Genomic DNA, 21,566 nt, shown 5'->3' on the forward strand with positions numbered 1-21,566 from the left:
TTAATTTGCCACTCCCAGGGATGTTCGCCTATCTCTTTCCCAATAATGTGGCCCTTATTCTTGTAATCGTCTTTCTTTAGGCTCTGACGCCATCATTCGCCAACACAAAGCAGCGTGTCTTCGTGTGACGTCACTCCTGACATGCAGGGACTTACTCTGGATAGGGACCAGTGCGGGCGTGGTCCTCACCCTGCCCCTCCCGACCATAACAGTCACCACCTCCTCTTTGCGCAACAGCCCCAGCGCGTCTGCCTCGTATCACGGCCACACGGGTCACGTGCGCTTCCTCACCGCCGTAGAGGTCCCTAAACCAGGGGACCAGGACACGACTCTAGATAAGGAGAGAAATAACTCCGTGACCTCCTCGAGTACCCCGGACCCTCCTCTTACGCCAGGAGAGCCCGGGGTCGTGAATGGGCCATCCAGGCACATTTTGATCATAAGTGGTGGGGATGGATATGAGGACTTTAAGACAAGTTCTACTAGTGAATCCGCAGGGCGGGACGATAGTACGAATCATCTTTTAGTATGGCAAGTCTGAGGTTAGGACAAATTGAATTTATTTAAAATGCGCGGGGTTTGCTAAGCCACAAATGGTGTGTTCTGTACTTCACTAAAGAAAAATGCTCCCGCGTTTTTCGGTGGGCAGGACTGACTACCTCAAGGTCTTAGTAACATTAAAGCCATACGAAGCCTTTCATAGGAATTGATTCTCAACCCATATGAAAGGAGATATCCATCGAAGCTTCCGGGACTCCTCGAATACGTTTTTTTTTTTTTTTCGCTGCAATTGAGACTAGGATAATCATATATCGCGGATGAAATATCCTTAGTCTCTTTAACAAAAACATACTAAAAGACATGTGGGACACCATTACCGTAAATGCTAAACACAAAGCAAATCAGGTGACAGACTTTGGAAACGTTTTTAAAACACGGCTCGTCTCGCAAAAGCAGACGGCTCTCTGCGGTTATATTATCTTTAAGAAGAAAACTTTGTATAGTTATAATAATGTCAGTAGCGTAGATTTAGGTGTAAGTTCTTTAAGAACCATTCCGACTTCACTGTACAGTTTCATCGAAAGTCGCATATATATAGTTTATGTATATCACGCTTGCAAGGTGATTATCAATTTAATTTTATATACTTTGGTAGAGTATTATAGTATTACACTTAACTATACAAGCCAGGGATATCACCCAATAAAATACAAAGTAACAAGAAGTCCTGTTTATTTCTTGGTGATTTTACGCAACCTTGTTGCGCCAGTAGTATAGAGACGTGACTTTTGGGTAAACCCGCGCGCGCTCATGGCGGCAAAATAAACCAATCAGCGCAAACAGCAAAGAGTCACGTGATTGTTTCGTGCAAATCGCCTTTTGCCCTTAGTACAGAATGACATAGATACGGAGCAAACCCTCATTTTTGTGGCTGCGTGTACGGTTGGTGGTGGTGGTGGTGGTGGTGGGGGGGGGTTGGGGGCGTGCCCATTCTCATTCATTAACGTCTTCCACGCCACATCCCCATTGACTAACATCAAAAAGCTGCGTGCGCACATCATCGACACACCACGTGACAGCACAATTCCTATGACGGTCACACTGGCAACTACTTGCCATGCGCAGAACCAAGGCCGAGGTGGACTGGAAAGGCTGCTTCCAACATGAGTTGATCATTGAGCACAGCAGACACAGCGACCAGAAAGGGCAGCACAAGGCGCTGAACACGATGCACGGTGCGCACTGCAAACACGTGCAGTCACATGGGCAGCACGTGCATACTGAACACCGGCACGTGACACAGCAACAAAGATTGACGTAGCAGTCAGCCCTACGAGGGCCAGGCTTACTCGAGCTTCTCCTAGGTGAAGAGTCCAGACATCTGGAGTGTTTCATCTCTATACTATCAGACGTCAAGTTGACGGCATAGGTAGTGCGATTTTTTTTGACAGGGTCGTTAGCTGTATCACTCATTAACGGTAATGTTTGGGTAGGCTGTGTAGTGATGACGTTTTCTTGTCCTCTATTTGCATGATACATCCTTATCCCCTGGTAGTACATATCACTGCTTGCAGTTTCGCGTTGAGAAAAATCAAATAGTCCATGCTCTTGTTGTAACTCCTCATCGACAAACAGTGCGGGTCTTAGATGTCGAGATTGGATGGTATCCGATGGGCTTTGCTCCCCGTAGGTATCAAATGCGTTGCTTCCTTGAATCTTTGGTCGCCCCGCATTTATTTCTTTATCTGAGACACACTCTGCCACCATAAAAGAAGACCCCTCATCGCTATTCAATGTCGTGAGTGTTTTCCTCTGAATTGGGGGAAGGTAATGAGGCGATTTTATACCTTCATTTGCATTTAGGTGCATCTCTCGTGTAGAGAAAGTGGTAAAGGGAGACACTTTGTTTCCGTAAGTCGGCGGAGGTGCTGACGGGATCACGTAACCAGTCGCCACGGAGTAATCAGGAGGGGGTTCCATTATATTGGAAATAATTACGGCAAAAAGCTAGCCCGGTTTCTTGCAGTTAAAGATTTCACAAAAAGAGAACAAAATCGAAATAAAGCTGTGTGTGATCAGCTAGTTGCCGCGAATATTTCGGTTCCAGTGATTGGTTGGTCGATTTTAAATTTTGACACCTGCCATTTAGAATAATTTTTTAAACACGCAAGATGAAATTATCAGAGTCTTTATATACGATATATCGAAAAAAAGGTGATGAAAATATGATAAAATAGTTGATGGTTGGTCAAACCTGTGATTTGCGTCCACATGAGACTTATGCCCTGCTTGTCTGTGTAGTCATAATTAAAAATCCTTTCGATGAAGACGTCTGTTGCGTTATCACAATGTTAAATTTTATACTGTATTTCTTTCAGAATTCAAATGGCGATGTATTTGCCTTTATTGCCTTCTACCATAATAACAAAGAAAAACGACAATTAAAAAAACACTGAATGGAGTGAGGAAGATAAATAAGGCACCACAAAAAGTGGAAACGATGATGCTTCAAGATCAAAATATATAAATATATATGGATAAAAATGGATAAAAAAATAACTTTTTATTTGAGATAGGAGCAATTCATGATAGAGTCGGCAAGCAAACTGTCATCTAAACAACAGTCAGCAACACTCATGTCCATACAAGATACATTCTCGCAACTTCCAGAAGAAAACAAAACTGGTGTCCCATCGGTGGGCAGACTTTTCTGAGACGCACATGGAGTGGGCAGTGAACGATTATGTTGTCTCCAAGAGTCTTCTTGAGGACTACCTTGATGTTGTTTTGTCTGCCGAGGTGAATAGTTTCTGTACTTTTTACTATCGACATCTATATCTTGTAGGCTGTTCTCAAGAAAGTCCGGTTCATTCGGGCTTGCGTATTCACGAACTTGATCAACAGATGTTACCGGTGAATGCTTCTCAATAGGTGTCGAGTGTCTACGCAATCTGGTCATCTTCCCGCCGTTCCGTAATTTGTTCAAAAGGATCTCCGAATATCTTCCCCTTGATCCATTTGTGGATACCCTGCTGTCAGATGTGTCATTGTAAAGATCGGTTGATCGAGGAGTCATGGGTTTGTATGAGGAGAAAAGCGCTTGAGAAAAGAGTTCTGGAGTCTGTTGTTGCGAATGCTCACTGGAAAACGTCGAAAACAGCCCAGGGGTCGAGGAGAGATTTTCATTTGAATTTATGAAGTTCTGTGAAAATAGCAAAGGCGACGATGGATCTGCATCCGACAATATAATTGACATATCACTACCACTATCACCAATACGATGATGGCAGTCATCAGCAACATCATTGTTGTTGTAAGCATCATTGTCGTCATTAGCATCAATGTCATCAGCAACATCATTGTCGTCATTAGCATCAATGTCATCAGCAACATCATTGTCGTCATCAGCACCGATGTAACTTCCATCAACATATTTCTTTTCTCTCGGATGATTACTTTCCCCAGTGTCTGTAAATGAGCAACTCATCTGGAACCTTAAACTGGACCGCCCTTCACTCTCAGAACGTTCAGTGCTTGTAGCAGACTCATTATCAACCCGGCGCGAGACTTGGTCTAGTCGAACAGAATCGTCGGTACTATCTAGAAAGCAATAGAAATCTTCAGCAACGCAGTGTCGCCCTTCTGGCTTCACACTTTCTTGATACGAATATTGATTGCCTGTTGATAAACTAGGATCCCTCGTAACACTGGTTGAATCAGTAGTGCAATTTTCGAGTCCATTGTCGCTTTCCACAATTAAGTGTCCTTGATCTAGTGGAAACTTAGTGTCCAACGCAACACTATTTGAACCTCTTCGAGTAGTACAAATTTTGTGTCCATTAATGCTTTCTTCGCTCAGGAATTCTTGATCTATTTGAAACCTTGGATTCCTAGCACCGCTAGTAGAGCCTGTCGTGCAGTTTTCCTGTAAATCGACGTGATTAGGGAGATTACTTAGAGGAAGACAAGGGACCCTTATCACGCTACCAACATCAGGACCTCTATATCCTGTTTGAGGTTTGGAGGACTCAATCGCGTCCTGATATGGACACGCGTTAGACGTATGTTGGGTCAGGCTGACAGATCTGCCACAGTCATCTTCACAAGCGTCACCAAAACTCGTATCCATATCAGCCAAGAACGCATCGAGGTCGTCTGATGATGGGAATTCTGAGTAATCGTCCTGAGAAGGATCTTGATTTACACAGGAGAAAAGACGATAATCACAACAGGTGCATTTTCTCGCATATTCTGGACCAGTATTATCACAACATTGACCTGTATTATCACAGCATGGACCTGTATTATCACAGCATGGACCAGTATTATCACAACATGGACTGGAGTATAGAGCAGCATTCTTCTTTTCATTTTTATTTGTTCGACAGTCTTGTACTGATAATGCATTTCCATTTGATGAGATGGGATAAGAGCATTTAACTGCACTATGAATTTCATCTTCTTCCAAACTCATGTCAGCAAGGAATGCACTCAGGTCTTCGGAGGAAGGCAACTCCGACCATTCAAACCGATCGATTTCAATTCCGTTTTGTGACTCGTGAAGTTTTGAGTACCTAGACTGGGCCGTCAGAGGGCTCATGTCTTTAACAAGAGAGTTATTGTGGGATGGGCAACCCACATTTGGAAAGTGGATCTGATGACCACTGGATAAATATTGTTTTGAAGACAAACATCCATCTAGAAAAAAATAAACGTAATCAGGTCATTGCAGAGTTACAGTTATCACACATTATCAATAAATTCTTACACATTCTACTGTAGCATCCCAAGGTATATTATTTGCAGCCCGTACCAAATAATGTCTGAAGCATTAGGATAGGATAATCCTCTTACATGAGAGTTGAGGGATATAGAAAAGCCATATTTTTAAAAGGGTTGAAAATCTCTAAGCCTAGAGTTGTGGCTAATATGGTTCGGAGCTATTGTCACTGACAATAGTTGCATGAGAGGTCCAACACCCCATTCAATAATTGATTGCGAGGTGCAATACCCAGACAACAATTGCATAAGAGATGCAATACCCAGACAACAATTGCAAAAAAGGTGCAACACCTAGACAACAATCGCATTAGAGGTGCAACACCCAGACAAAAATTGCAATAGAGGTGCAACACCCAGACAACAATTGTATGAAAGGTGCAATATCCAGGCAACAATTGCAAGAGAGGTGCTACACCCAGACAATAATTGCAAGAGAGGTGCTACACCCAGACAATAATTGCAAGAGAGGTGCTTCTCCCAGGTAATAATTGCAAGAGAGGTGCAACACCCAGGCAATAATTGCATTTGAGGTGCAACACCCAGACAATAATTGCATTTGAGGTGCAACACCCAGGCAATAATTGCAATAGAGGTGCAACACCCAGACAATAATTGCATTAGAGGTGCAACACCCAGACAATAGTTTATATATAATATATAATATTATAGTGTTGGTTTGAGAAAAATACAAACTACATAGGTTTCCCTACATAGGTTTGTATTTTTCTCAAACCAACACTATACACCGCTCTACTTTCGAGTATTGAGCACTTTCTATGAAAGCCTCCAACCATCATTTTAATATATAATATTATATATATAATATTATATATTATATATTATATATAATATATAATATATACATATATATATAATTGCATTAGAGGTGCAACACCCAGGCAACAATTGCAAGAGAGGTGCAACACTCAGACAAAGTTGCAAGAGAGGTGCAATACCCAGACAACAGTTGCAAGACAGGTGCAATACCCAGACAACAGTTGCAAGAGAGGTGCAACACCCAGGCAACAATTGTAAGAGAGGTGCAATACCCAGACAACAGTTGCAAGAGAGGTGCAATACCCAGACAACAGTTGAAAGAGAGGTGCAATACCCAGACAAAAGTCGCAAGAGAGGTGCAATACCCAGACAATAGTTGCAAGAGAGGTGCAATACCTAGACAAAAGTTGCAAGAGAGGTGCAATACCCAGACAACAGTTGCAAGAGAGGTGCAATACCCAGACAAAAGTTGCAAGAGAGGTGCAATACCCAGACAACAGTTGCAAGAGAGGTGCAACTCTACTAGGTAAGAGCAAGACTGACCTTCATGTAAATTAGTAGAAACAGGAGTCATTTGCCAAGCTGTACTGGACGTATCACAATGTGCTGATGATGAGGATGACGATACACATGACAGGACCAGTGGTGACACACTAAAGCTAAAACTTCTTTTCTGATCACAACAATGATCTAAGCTCAATGGAAAGCTTTGCCTTCCATGGATGTGTGCCTCTGATGATACTTTGTACCCCACCCTTTGTACCCCATCCTGACTAGGGCTTTCTGACTCTACAGGGTTGTCCAAATCTAGTATAATCTGGTTGAGTATTTCTATTATCGTAAGGCTGTCTTCCATCTGCCCTATCTTGCTCATTATACTTGTTGTAAGCCGTGGTAATTGTATCATTTTTCTTTTCTGCTGATGATGGGCTTGCTGTAGGGAGATGTTTTTCAGTTGTACAGGTGAAGACCTTGTGATTTGAGAGCCTGATCGACATGGTGAAATGACATGGAAGCCAAGCTGCACCAAGGAGCCTACAAAGCACTGTTCCATTGCTTCATGAATAAGGGTAGCTGAGGACACTGGTAGATGTTTGAAATCTGTGGTCAGACTGTGTGAAAATCTAAACAGAAAAAGTAGCCATGTGAAGCATCCTGCTGAGCTAAGTCTATGTGTTTGGATTGGACACTTGAACAGTTTGGCGTCTGCCACTAAGCAGGGCTGTTCCTGTACGTTGCACAGCAAAAGCAGGACACTGATTCAAACATGAAATTTTTGATTTGCTGACTAAAATACAATATTCATTTTGAATTTGTGCAACAGAACCTCCACATAAAGGCAATTTTTAGCGGAGCCAGAACAGCCATAGGCCACGTGTGCAGGCCAATAGATGTAGAGAAACGGTATATAACTATGGGGCTTATTTTGCTTCTTGCAACCTATTGAATGGGACAAATTAACGTTGAACCCAATGTATTTGTGTCAACAGAAACAGATGATTAGATTCAGCATGGAAGGAGTGTGACATATGAATTGGCTCTTGGAGAAATCACCTGTAGAACTCTGTTGCTGAAGCACCAAAGTATGGTTGGAGACATCTTCCAAACACAGCAACCTCAGCCACCTGAGACCTGTCAGATACAGTGAGCCCCACTCTGTATCTAAATTGAACTTCACCCTGTGTGTACTTCTTGTGACAATTGGAACACCAGAACCTTTTCAACCAAAACAAAAATAAAAGCCTATCATTTTAGGGTGTCCCAACTGATTTTAGGTATTCATAGACGTAGCAGGCCCTGAATTTATTGGGGGAGGGGGGGCACGATACTGAAACATTAAGAAAACAATGGGGGGCACAGCCACCCACCTACTGGTCATTTTCTTATAATTTTTGAAAATATTGGGTGGGGTGGGGGGGGGGGGGCACGTGCCCTCAGTGCCCCCTGCTATGGCCCTGCTGGAATCAGCACCAGCTTTTGGTGATCTGCGATCACCTTTTTTTTACAGGAATTTGAATTATATGATTTTAAGGACCAGGGTTTAGCCTTGCATCGGATCACTAAAAAAAAAAAGAACCTACGTATAATCCCATGCTACAGCCCTGGTATTGATTGGAAGTATTAGCTGCCAATATCAAGGATGTCAAAGTGTTTTGGACATTCGCGATTTGATGATAGCATTCATATTCTGGGGAGTGGCAGGGTAATGGGGGCGAAAGCTCTTCCTCCCAGGATGCTCAATCGATGAATCAATTGGTCAGTAATGGCACAGGTAGCCCAGTCAATGCATCAATAAACCGAAGAGAAATAACAGTGTTTGTATGAGCAGATGAGAGTGATTCGTAAGCCCGCTATTTGCACTGTGTTTTTTTATGAATATCAATTACATACAAACTTACAAAATGATATGAAAGCAAAACTATAACATACTTACGTATTTTCATCGTCTAAAGTCCTTATCTTTCGCCTACACTTAGAACAACATGGATAAGCGTAATTTTCTCGTAGCGAGATCACTTGTGCAATAACAAACACACTTCTTGTTCCCATCGCCATGGAACACTCGGCTCGGATATCTCAAAAGCATTTTAGCGAGCTAAACCTTAAATAAGGTTTAGCTCACCACCAGACAGATAAATCGGATACTTCGGGATATATCGGTTGTATAACTTTCCCATTGCTTCTATGACAAAACCAAAAGTCAAGAGCAAAATAAATTTGGCAGAATCAAACTAGACAAAATGGCCGCCACCGCCAAAAAAAAAATTCAAATAGGCCGCCAAAAGACTGGGCACCAATGTTATTGTATGGGGTTCCTGTGTAATACTCGCATTTTTATAAAAAAAAAAATTATTTCGACAAAAAAGTCATTTTTTTGTTTCCTTTAAAATCAAGCCTGACACTACATACAATATGTAATAACAATATGTAAAATAAGTAATTCTCTCAAATATCTTTTTTTGGATTTAAAAGGTTAGCAACTAAAAACTTAGGATTTTTTTTGTCTAACAGCCATCTCCATCCTTAAAATAAATAAATAAAAGTTTTCACTATTTAGGTGTGATAAGAGGAAAGCTGTGCAAAGGCTGATGTTTTTAATCTGCTCATATCTGACAATATGGAATTTTTATACTCAAATTACTAGTCTTTTTATGAAAAGATAAAATTGTTGTCATATTCTCATGTTTCCTGGCAGTATATCAAGATATTTTATCATACTAGTTTGGTGTGCCTGATTATGGCGGCATTAAGCTATTTGTCTAATCAACTGCAGGTATATTAGATGCAGTTTGCCTGAATTACATCTATCCCCAAACTAACCTAAAAAAATAATAAATAGTTGTAAGTTTATAGCTGATTAATGCTTCATTTAAATTCATTTTTATTATAATATTAAACTACAAAATATATAATAATTTTGTGTGCATACAAATATGTTCTGTGGTTGCTATGTTTTTAAGATATATTATTAACCACTGCTATTTAAGAGTTCACATAACCAACACATGGAATTATTTACATTGTACCAGTATCAAAACCCATCATAAAAATTACTGTATGTATATATTATGCTAATTGTTAAACTCTACAACACGATAATGGGCCTCTGGGATAGATAGTATGACCACTCAAACTCATTCCACGTATTAGACCTGCATCTCTCTCTTGCGTGTCTTTCTCACTACCACTTTCAGACTCACTCTTGAGATTTCTCTTCAGGTGCTCAGCCAAACTCATGAACAACAGTTCTACATTGTCAGCCTCTTTAGCTGACGTCTCCAATGCAACAGTGTTTTCTTTTTCAGCAAGAGCTTCGGCATGATGAAAGTCAACTTTCCTATTGGTAGAAAGGTCACTTTTGTTTCCAACAATTGCAATAAGCACATCTTTGCTGGTATATCTGTTAGTGTCATCTAGCCACTGGGGCAGGCTTTCAAATGATTTCTTGTTTGTAATATCATAAGTGACAATAACTCCATCTGCATTGTGGTAGTAGCTCTGTGTAATAGAGCGAAACCTCTCCTGGCCCGCAGTATCCCAAATCTGCAACTGCAATATGAAAATAAATAAATAATTATTAAAGCAAGATAAATGAGGTGAAGGAATAGCATATTTGAGAGTGGAAACAGAATTTTATAACAGAGGGATTTAAAAAAGGGTCAGGCAAAAGTCTGAGATTTTTCTAATTAAACAGAGGCAGACTTTTACTTTTTTTTACTTGAAAAGTAAAACTTCCAAAAATTCTATGCTTTTCCAATATAATACCTATGACCGTGCCCCCCCCCCCCCCCCCCCCCCCTTCAGCCAATCCTGGGTACGACGCTTGTACTAGAACAAGCATGGGAATATATAGTGACCTTTCCGAAGTTTTGACTGTCATCTTTTCAGTCAAAGTCTATTATTAAAACCCTCATAAGGCCTTCATATAATGTGCATGTTTCTAAGTGTTTACTTCCATGGTGGGGTGATGTAGAAAAAAAAACATGAGGAAGGAATAATCATAATCAATCATGAATGTATAGTTAGGACTGCTGCTGCAAATAAAAGCACAAGTTGGAAAAATATGGACCGACAAGCTGCACTAGAGTGGTTTTCAAAAACCCGTTAAATACTATTTAGTTTATTTAGTACTAATACACTGTAATGTCTTTGTTCTTTTTTGTTCTGACTTGACTATTACATTTTAACAATTACATTTTGTTGCACGGGATTTTGAAAACCACTCTATGGTCCTTTTAACAGCAACCGCTTTTACAGTAAGTCGCGACCATCAATGTTACTCTTAAATTTACTAAACTTGTAATTACAGCCACTTTTTTCAGTACATTATAATATTTATAGAGTATTTATTTCTCAAAACAAATTTTATTTGAAAAAAAAAACTGTATAAGCCTGAGGTATCTATCTTGAGGGCTTATCTGGTGAAATAATCCCCCTGGTTTTATTTATGTCACACAAACAATTACTTATTTTTCTGGAGGCTTAGCTGCAGCGCAAAGTATCGACCCAGGGATATTTATTCACTGTGAATAATTTAAATGTTTTGTGTACCTTCAAATATGTGGTTTAATTATGTTATTATAAGGTGTAAAACCTTTTTGCAGTGTGAATAAAGAAAGGGGATCGAGAATTCGATCCTAAATCAGTTTAAAAATCTACTGCAAACTATACGATTTTTTTGTGCTCTAGCTCTAACACATATCAGCTTACTTTACTTCAAGAACGGAAGTAAGAAAGAAATTGCATAAGATATGTCAAAAATTGCCAGAAAACCGACTACATGCTGAAGACTTTAATTGACACCGGAGCCGGAACCTTAAATAAATGAGATCCCAGAAGATAATTTTCCTTGAACTATAGGAGGATAAAAATAAGCCAAAGTAAACATGATATAGCTTAGACACGCAAAGCCTTGTTTCGATAAAGAAATGCACTATGCAGTAGAAGTAAACTTGCAAATAGAAAGATACACATTCAACCTCACCAAGAAAATCTGTTTCAAAATCACTGGGATGAAGTAAATAAGAACAGTTGTAAGAAATGTGTATTTTTGCGTGGATATATAGACAATAAAGCAAGCGAGCGGTTTTGAATGAAGCGCGTACGAGCTTCGTGCGACAGCGAATTTCCCTAAACTACTTGACAACAAACAACTTATCTTAGACAATCTTTCTATAAGTACTCACCATCTACAACCTGAGATTTTCGGGCAAATATCTAGCGGATATGTTTGCACGAACACAAAGTCCTTGCAAAAGCAAACGATTGAATGGACACAAACGAAATGACAACATGCACAACAACAACGCTCGCTATTAAGTACCTTCACTTTTTCACCATCAACGTCCACCGTTTTTATAGTAAAATCGACTCCAATAGTAGGCCCCTGGTTTGGAGGAAAATATCCCTTGGTGAACTGTCGAACGAGGCATGTTTTGCCTACATTTGCGTCTCCAACAAGAATTATTTTAAACAGGTAGCTATAGTCATCCATAATTTCTATGCTTGATAATAATTCAGCTGAATTTAGTTGTTGTCACGTAAAATCCCTTAACCAGATGCTTCCAACCACATATACTCCAACGTCAAACCACGTCTATTGCGAACCTTGATAAATCGTCGTTATAAACTGGACAAAATGTCACCAAAAATAGCGTATTGCATGCGTCAAGTCAGGAATCTCCCATAGAAAAGTGACACAAGGAAGTGTCGTCATTCAGCCAGGGAAATCCCACTTCCGGTGCTGTAGCCTTAAAAGGGTACGGAAGTGAAACGTGATTGGTTATCAAAAGAATTGCTAACATTCCCGGGTAATAGTGTATTTTAGATCTATTTATCGAGGATAGGAGGGATGATCTTGAATTCGTGTAAAATAAAAAGTAGAGACAAATAAAAACGAGTGATTCTCCCATAGTGCGCACACATGATCGAATGTTTAAAGGTTGTGGCCTCGAGGTACGCACGTGAAACACCGCGCAGGTCCAACGTCACATTAAACAAATCGGAAGCTTTGACGTAGCAGCTTTAAAATCACTCGACAAAAGACGACAAGAATATCAGATTAATCGTCGCGAACCTCGAGTTATAATGATTATCTTTGTCGCATTTTTTCTTAACAAAAACTACAAGGCACCTTACCAATAAAGCCTAAACCCCTGAAGGGACCACGTCTTGAACATTTGTACATTTGCGTCAGTATTTCGAGTATTTTTATTAACAATTACCCATTTGGTCTGAGAATAACCCTTTTGTAGTCAGAAGGAATAGCGAAGGTATTAGCGACAATATATAATCTTCCCTGTACAGAGGGCTACAGTGTAGTCTGCCTAGACTACTGTGGCAGATCGCAAAAAAAGATGATAAAATAGGTGTGAGCGGACTTAAAGAAACGTGACTTTGCGTGCCTTTTTGCGGAGTGAGGTAATGAATAGTGAGATACACTTCTAGTTGTCGGATTATTTCAGAAGTGTATCTTGACTAAGTGCCTTTTCCGCGCGCGTAGCAGCGCAACTGTCAGGGACTATAAAACCGGCTCACGTTCGCACAACTATCAGCGACTATTAACGTTCAAGCCTCATCTACGCAAAGCACTGCCCGCCACGTTTCAACAGTAGAGCAGGTTGACGTTGAGCATTTCTCACCGGGTTGCGATAGAGTGGGTTGATCAACCCACTACAGTAACTTCAGCCCCTTATAATTGCTTATATACTTTTCTTGAAGGGGGTTCTCGATGTTTAAGAGCGGGTTGGACATCAGCCCAGCGAAATACATAGGAAATAGACCTCTGCCAACAGGGGAGCGCTAAACCCGTTACAGCACTGGAAGCCCTAATATATCTTTTGTGGATTGCCCTAGCCGGCAATAATTCGGGGTTATTCGGAAATGTTTTGCTTTTGGCCGTTTTCACGATGTTGCGTTCGCATCCAAAATGCCACAGACTGGCATAGTACGTCCAGACGATCAACATTTTGGCCATTTCACAGCACAGCTTGACCCCGAAACATACACTACAACGCCCATCTTTTGATATTTTGTTTTTTTTGCCGCAACCTTTCTCCCGTTTCTCTCTAAAGGCAGTATACACACATTGACAGTTTTGCAAGACATGCGATTCCCTAATAATTTAAGAAACAATTATTGGGGGGGGGGGGGGGGGGTGGGCGAAGGTGGTGGGGGGGAGGTGCGGCACTGTAACCTGTAACTCTTTTGCTTGACAATTCACTCTCTTTTTTTATAAGCACATTTTTAATAAAACATCCAGCCTGAGATTTCTCGGATAGTAGAAAACATTGTTTGTCAGTGTTCTAAGGTGCAGAATGCGTTTATATAATAACAACCTTAAATATTATTGCTAATGATCTTTTGTGTAATATTCTTGTACTGTATCTTTCATATACACTAAAATTTAAAATTCAGCCTTAAAGTTCTCCAAAAATAAGAAAGGCCCAGCCTCAACTGAATATTAGACGTTCTCATAAGAAGTGTATAGAGTCCATTCAAATTTTGAGAGTATGAAAACATATAAAGCATTATTCGATCAAAAGTCACAAAAAAACTGGAGACAGGGGGCATGTTCTCCGTTTTCAATGTTGACATTCGAACATCAGCAAAAACCATAGCAACAATACATTAAGTGAAAATTGTTTAATGATTATATTCATGTATGTGCATATTTAGCCCAAGCATCTATTTCTCCACTAACCAAAATCTTAGCAATACCTAATCTATAAACATTTATTTGTACTTTTGGAAATTCTCTTATGAAAAAGAATTGAATTTGATACTTTATTCTATAATTCTACTCTCTTTCCCTAGTGCTTCTTACAAATAATTAGTGAAAACAATTTAATGAGACCCATCATAATTTTGGAAAGTCTATGTCTGGGCAAATTTCTCTATTTTCAATCAATAGGTGTGGAGTTTCATATCACATCAGGTGAATCCCCCCTTGCCACCAAAAATAGGGCATTTCTTATTGAAGGATTGTCAAATACTATAAATATATGATACCTATGACTGCACAACCTCAGCAAATCCTGGTACGTGACGAAAAATCTAAGATTAGTTGCAAGTGCACTTCTTCTTTTCAATAGAATTTTGAGGAGCAAGCTTTATTGGTTTCTTAGACCCCCCTCTTGATCTTCTTTTGACTTTGCTTTCATCAGACACATTTTCATCTGCAGTCATTGTTCTCTCTCGGTTCATAAGTGGCTTATGTTTCAAAAGTTTGTGTGTCAGGGTAAGAAAAATTGCTTCAATTTGTTCCAGCTCTGCATCATTTTTTATAGAAATTTCCCATAAAGGCATATTATGAGAATCAGCAAACTTCCGAGCAATATTAGAACTGACAGTTCGTTCAAGTCCAAGGTCACATTTGTTGCCAATTAAGATCTTGGGTACATCTCCTGAGTAAGCATGATGCCTGTATTCAACTATCCATGTGGTTAGAGCTTCAAAGGAACACTTTCTAGTGATGTCATACATGAAAACTACAGCGTTGACGTTCCTGTAGTAATGGCACACCATGCTCTTCCGGAATCTCTCTTGTCCAGCAGTATCCCATAGCTGCAACTGATATGGAAATAAGATATTTAGATAATAAGTTCTTAAGGTGGCTCGACCCAGTAATCCCTACATCACACCATCTATCTTTGAAAAAGCATTGCGCGAAGAAATGGATTCAGATTCCATATCCAATGCACCAAATCAATAACATAAGGATAAAAATATTATATGACGTATAATTTTTTTGTTGATCAAAATAAGTGTCGCGTGTCTCCTTTTATTCTAATACAAATTTCTAGCCCATATCGATTTTTTTCTCCTTAATTTACGCACAAATTTGCTCTATTTTGAAGCTCGCGACTCTAGCTTTGGATCTCTCTTACAGATCTCTCTAAAAATTCACACAAGGCTAGACAGCCATGCGTTACATAATATCTGGAGAGAAATGAAATAAAATCAATATGGGCAAGAAATTTGTACTAGAATAAAAGTAAGTGGGGCATCTTACTCACATGACATTTATTTTAATGAACAAAATTTATACTTCATATTATATTTGTATCCTTATGTTATTGATTTGGTGCATTGGATATGGAATCTGAATCAATTTCTTCATGCAGTGCATTTTCAAAGATGGACGGTGTGATGGATAGAGTACTGGGTCGAGCCAACTTAAGAAGAATGAGAAGCCATGGTAGATAATTGTGCAAATCTGCTTATATTATATCAACCAGTGAAGCCTCAACAGTCCATTAAGGTTTACATTGCCATAGCATGAACAGCGGCATAGGAAGGTTTTTAACAGTAGGGGGCCCAAAAGGCAATTTCTCCTGTATTTTAGATAGTGTCTCACACTCCTGATGAAGTAATACAGGAAATCCTGCTGACCTTTACACCATTACAATACAAATGTCTTGTACTAAATAGGTATATCAGCATAAAAGGCCTGAATTTTCTTAAATTCCATTCTTCTGAGGAAATTCTGCACAACAGTTAATAGAATCAGCAGGGCCCTGGACAATGTGATAATTTTGTCAATTTAAAAATGAAAGCTTAGAAAATATATGTAGGTACTCTATACTACATAAAACTCATGTCTGACCATGGAACACAGCCTGTCATTGAAGTTGGTGGTGTTTCTAGAGGAAGGAAAATTTGAGAACCCAGTGATAAAAGGATCCAAAGGATCCACGAAGCACAACTCTAATTGGAATCATGAAACAAGGATAGAACCCAATGGTGAGAGAAAACTATGGTGCTAATAGACTCTGCCAACTGTGCCGACTAGTCCAATAGGGACAATAATAGGTCATACAAGACTGTCCTTGATAATGTGGTGCCCTTATTGGTTAAAGAGACTCTGACAGCCCCATTTTGTCATCTCAGCAAAATACCAAGTGTGAGAAAGGATCCAGTTCCATTGGCTGATTTGGGGAACATTCTGAATTATCTCTGTTTGAATTTGTTAAATGAAATACAAAACTTTGGTTTGAGATGTTTCTTTGATAGATTCCTGTATTTCTGTCGCCCACTTCTTTTATTGAATGACAAAGGTATGGGTGGCTAAGGGGTCTCTCAAACACAAATACTAACCCCTAATAAGTACTAAATAAAGCAAGGTTAACACGTTACTCATACCTTAACAAACTCGCCATTTAACTCCAAAGACTTTTCCCAGAAGTCGACCCCTATCGTGGTCTCGGTGCGTTCCGGAAATTTCCCCGTGCAAAGCCTATAGGCAAGACAAGTCTTACCGACATTACTATCTCCTATGATGATAATCTTAAATGTCTTGGCCAAGACCTCGAATTCCTCGGTATCGACAGCGTAATCGTCTGGGGATTCCTGGGAATCTTCTGTTTGTGGCGGTTCTTCTGATTGTTCCGTTTGCTCGGGTGGAGTTTCATCAACATAAAATGTCGACATTTAGAAAAATCCTTCCAGTCCTTCGACTCACACAAGCATGCGATACATGGATGCATGTAATTGACCCTATAGCATAGCAGCTGTGATAATGAAGTTCCTTTGCGTGGGAAGAAATGCACAATTATATTGAGAATTTTAACAAAATAAAACAAAATAAATCGAGAGGTCGAACACAGGTCATGTGCTACTCCGTGCATACCCGCATTCAGTGGCTCGCGGGCTCATCAATCAACACAGGCAGCCCGCACTAATGTAAACAAAATTAAACCTTATCTTTTCGCAGTGGGCTATATGCCCGACAGTCGGACAGGTCTTGGATGGACTAATTGCCCGACAGTTTTCAATTTATTCAAATAACCCTGTAAATTGTCTTCCTAGTAAGTTCAAAGTATTCTATATTTGTTGACAAAGGGCAAGCGATTCTGAATTGAGCTTTATTGTGGGTATTGAATGTTTTCTGTTGTCTTTGTACACTATAAAATCGTATTTTTAGTGACAGGATTTTTTACGTGTCTACAGCTCTCAATTTACGAAAATATTACGGCAAATTGTCTTCCTATTTATGAGTTCAAAGTGTTCTATATTTGTCGAGAAAGGGTAAGCGAATCTGAATTCAGCTTTGTTGTCGGTATTGAATATTTTTACTTGCTTGTATCCACTTGTAGCAGATAAAATTAAAGTGTCACTAAAATAGCGATTTTATGGTGTATGCGCAAGCAAGGAAAAACTTTCGATTCCGACAACAAAGCTCAATTCAGAATCGCTTGCCCTTTCTAAACAAATATAGGATAATTTGAGCTCACTTGGTTTACAAATTATTGGCTTATTCGAATAAATTGGAAACTGTCCGGCATTTATTCCATTGAAGAACTGTACCGACAGTTGTAGGAGATAAAATTCAGTGTCACTTTGATAACGATTTTATGGTGTACACAGACAACGGAAAACATTCAATACCGACAACAAAGCTCAATTCAGATTCGCTTGCCCTTTCTCAACAAATGTAGAATACTTTGAACTCACTAGGAAGACAATTTACTGTTTTTTTTTTTTTAATAAATTGAAAACTGTCAGGCATTTAGTCCATCCAAGACCTGTCCCGACTGTCGGACATATAGCCACTGCGTTTTCTTTTATTTCAAAAGATAATTTACAAATTTAGATTTAGAGCTGGGTAAAATTAGAATTACTTTAGTTGCACACATAGCCTGTAATTCAGTCAGACTGCAAAAGGCTTTAATAAACTTTACAACAACAACAACAACAACAACAATAGAAGTTTATTGTGTCATTCAGGAGTACAGTAAGTTAAAAAAATACAGAGATACGGAACTTTCATAAGACATAGCGCTACCTATAAATAACTTTGAGAGCTAGTCTAGGCTAGTCTGTAGCGCAAGACTTGTTAATAGGGGAATTACCGCAAGACACAGATACAAAAAACAAAGTTAGAGAGACAAACGAATAACACAATACAAACAAATGGGCAAATAAATAAACAAAATCACAAGAGCAAATAGTAATGTTCAATCATCAATCATTTCTTGATGGTGCTTTTGAAGCTACTTCTTGGGAGAAGCACTCATTAATGCTGTTTCAAATTACTGTCCTTTAAAACGAATGTTAAATTTTACATAATTTGTTCTAGCTGGAGGGATACAATAAGATTATCTAGATGCTAGTCTAGTTTCACATCTGTGTTTTCTTCTTATTATTAAAAATGGGGGTAAGATATTTTCACAAGCTTTTAGCTTAAAAGGTTTTTAATGCATACTTTGTTTATTATAGAATCCACACCGCGTACCTTCAAAGAAACCTTGCTGTGGTCGATTGAGTTGTATGGTTACAATGGGTGATATGGGGTATTCGATATTTTTTACATAGCACAGTGCCATAATCAAGGTGTTCTTTTTTACCCAAGTAAATTGGAAAACCATAGAATATAGTTATTTATACTTTTTTGAACTCTTTTATTGTTATGCTGTTATGTTACTAAGGATAATTTAATACAACATATATAATTCTTTAGGTTGAAAACAGGTTGTCAATAAATTAACAAAAACTGGCGCTAAAGAGAGCAACGCAAAACGTCATGATGATACTCGTGTTTACAAGTTTCCTCTCTTTTGCTGAAGCATCAGACGTCTGCCGGAAACAGTCTATTTTGACGTGCCCCTTGCGAACGACTTGTATATCATGTAATACGCCAAGTGACTGGCAGTAACCGAATACAGTTGTTCGCGGAGTTTGATGGAACGATCAACGGTGCCAGAGCATCAACTATCTTTACGACACCATGACTTGTGAGCTGAGTAATCGGACAAAGGACGCGAGACCGGACGATTTCGTGGACTATGATAGCGTCTGGTATATCCAGAGGGATAACAGAGGTATTGATTTTTCATTTTAAGAACCTTTCTTCGAGAAGTTATCTTATTTCCCGCGGAATGTGCGCATTAGGCTACTATTTTTTACAATTTTTTGCATGTATAGCATGTACTTAACGCAGGTTGTACCATTTTAGTATGTGTCACGCGTGGTGTGTGACATGGAGATGGAAGGTAAGATGTGCCACGCGTGGTGTGTGACATGGAGATGGGAGTTAAGATATGTCAAGCGTGATGTGTGGCATGGATATGGAAGGTAAGATGTAACACGCGTGGTGTGTGACATGGAGATGGAAGGTAAGATGTGTCACGCGTGGTGTGTGACATGGAGATGGAAGGTAAGATGTGTCACGCGTGGTGTGTGACATAGAGATGGGAGTTAAGATATGTCACGCGTGATGTGTGACATGGATATGGAAGGTAAGATGTAACACGCGTGGTGTGTAACATGGAGATGGAAGGTAAGATGTGTCACGCGTGGTGTGTGACATGGAGATGGGAGTTAAGATGTGTCACGCGTGATGTGTGACATGGATATGGAAGGTAAGATGTAACACGCGTGGTGTGTGACATGCAGATGGGAGGTAAGATGTGTCACGCGTGGTGTGTGACATGGAGATGGGAGTTAAGATGTGTCACGCGTGATGTGTGACATGGATATGGAAGGTAAGATGTAACACGCGTGGTGTGTGACATGGAGATGAAGGTAAAATGTGTCACGCGTGGTGTGTGACATGCAGATGGGAGTTAAGATATGTCACGCAGAGAAGAAGTATGATATGTCACGTGTGGGAGAGAAAAAGAAAATTCACGGCGCGACAAAGAGATGCGTCAAAAATTCCATTAAAAAATGTTAATTGAAAGTGTAAATTGGCCTTAAAACAGCTTATCTTTACTATTGTCTTCATCATTCAAATAAAATAATGCGAGGGAAACTCGATAAAGCTTTACTTAATTTACTACAGCTTTACCAACTGACCAAATCAACCGATTAAATGAATGGTTTTATTTTCCCTTCCCTGACCAAATGCGGGCAATAAATCCTTTTATACAGATATCGACGAGTGTGCGTCCGGAACACACAAATGCCGCGCAAAGACAACGTGCAACAACAAAAATGCCACGCAAAGACAACGTGCAACAACAAAAATGCCACGCAAAGACAACGTGCAACAACACAAATGCCACGCAAAGACAACGTGAAACAACACAAATGCCACGCAAAGACAACGTGCAACAACACAAATGTCACGCAAAGACAACGTGCAACAACACAAATACCACGCAAAGACAACGTGCAACAACACAAATGCCACGCAAAGACAACGTGCAACAACACAAATGCCACGCAAAGACAACGTGCAACAACACAAATGCCACGCAAAGACAACGTGCAACAACACAAATGTCACGCAAAGACAACGTGCAACAACACAAAGGGCGGTTATAATTGCACGTGTGTTTCAGCTCTCTATGGCCAGATTGATCCATACAACTGCACTGGTAAGAAACTCCTCAACCTTTTAAGTCCATACACCCTTGGCCTGGTTCCAAAGGCTCATACGTTGAATGATAAAACTGTAACTAACAATTATTCCAGAGCTGAATTGTCAATACTACGCGGGGGTTCTCAAGTGGCATCTATGACGTCAAGAACAACGATGATACAACAGGGATTCAGGTAACCCTGGAGACCATAGGGTCCAAAAATTTGCCACAGAGGGAGAGGGGACTTTTTTTTAATTCGTGAAAACTAACAGTGCGGTGTTGAAAGATTCTTATTTTTTTAAAAAGGATGAACTTTCAAAATTACCATATCGTGCCTACCTTATGACAGATGATAGCATGACGAAGGTGGTGGTTAAAGGGGGTGAGGGAGGGGTAAAGGGGGGGGGGGTGGTTAAAGGGGGTGAGGGGGGGTGGGAGTGGGGCGACAGAGGTGTTGAATCTGAAAATAAAACGCAGGATTTTTGAGGGAGGAAATAGACTTTTTTGGTTTAAATAATTTTTCCTGCATTTTTTTAATTCGATAAAAAGGATGAACTTTTAAAATTACCATATCGTACCTACCTTATTAAGAATTTGACATATATTTGTCTAGCCCAATTTATAAGAGCCTATTCAGTCTGATCTAAAAATTTCTAGGTTTTTATACGCGAGTGTCTATTGTATAGAGTATATTCATTT

At 39.7% G+C, this 21,566-nt stretch overlaps 4 protein-coding genes across 8 annotated transcripts in view; 1 reads left to right on the plus strand and 3 right to left on the minus strand.

Annotated features, from left to right (window-relative positions):
• Positions 1-1,225, plus strand: part of LOC5516516 (rho guanine nucleotide exchange factor 17) — a 35,940-nt gene extending 34,715 nt beyond the window's left edge. For all 4 annotated transcript variants that reach the window (XM_048733792.1, XM_048733791.1, XM_048733795.1 and 1 more), the window contains one exon: positions 81-1,225. In XM_048733792.1, coding sequence (XP_048589749.1) covers positions 81-541 — 461 coding nt within the window. In that variant the 3' untranslated portion in view covers positions 542-1,225. The remainder of the gene's footprint in view (positions 1-80) is intronic.
• Positions 1,119-8,836, minus strand: LOC5516515. Of its 2 annotated transcripts, none has more exons than XM_048733796.1 (4): positions 8,495-8,836; positions 7,615-7,776; positions 6,604-7,288; positions 1,119-5,199 (listed from the first exon to the last, which is right to left on the minus strand). In XM_048733796.1, exons 2-4 carry the CDS (start codon positions 7,657-7,659, stop codon positions 3,065-3,067), a joined length of 2,865 nt encoding a protein of 954 aa, XP_048589753.1. In that variant the 5' UTR covers positions 7,660-7,776; positions 8,495-8,836; the 3' UTR covers positions 1,119-3,064. The 2 variants fall into 2 exon arrangements, with proteins under 2 accessions (XP_048589753.1, XP_032242242.2); XM_032386351.2 differs by having other exon boundaries at positions 6,604-7,184; positions 8,495-8,834.
• A 589-nt stretch (positions 8,837-9,425) lies between these two features.
• Positions 9,426-12,248, minus strand: LOC5516463 (ras-related protein Rab-30). The gene is made up of 2 exons (XM_001636476.3): positions 11,885-12,248; positions 9,426-10,110 (listed from the first exon to the last, which is right to left on the minus strand). The coding sequence occupies exons 1-2, from the start codon at positions 12,053-12,055 to the stop codon at positions 9,640-9,642; spliced, it is 642 nt and encodes a 213-aa protein (XP_001636526.2). The 5' UTR covers positions 12,056-12,248; the 3' UTR covers positions 9,426-9,639.
• A 1,942-nt stretch (positions 12,249-14,190) lies between these two features.
• On the minus strand, positions 14,191-17,194 carry LOC5516462 (putative Ras-related protein Rab-33). Its single transcript, XM_001636475.3, has 2 exons — positions 16,705-17,194; positions 14,191-15,132 (listed from the first exon to the last, which is right to left on the minus strand). The coding sequence occupies exons 1-2, from the start codon at positions 16,990-16,992 to the stop codon at positions 14,623-14,625; spliced, it is 798 nt and encodes a 265-aa protein (XP_001636525.2). The 5' UTR covers positions 16,993-17,194; the 3' UTR covers positions 14,191-14,622.
• Positions 17,195-21,566: the final 4,372 nt, after the last annotated feature.

Source organism: Nematostella vectensis, chromosome 10 (genome assembly GCF_932526225.1).
Source record: "Nematostella vectensis chromosome 10, jaNemVect1.1, whole genome shotgun sequence".
NCBI lineage: Eukaryota > Metazoa > Cnidaria > Anthozoa > Actiniaria > Edwardsiidae > Nematostella > Nematostella vectensis.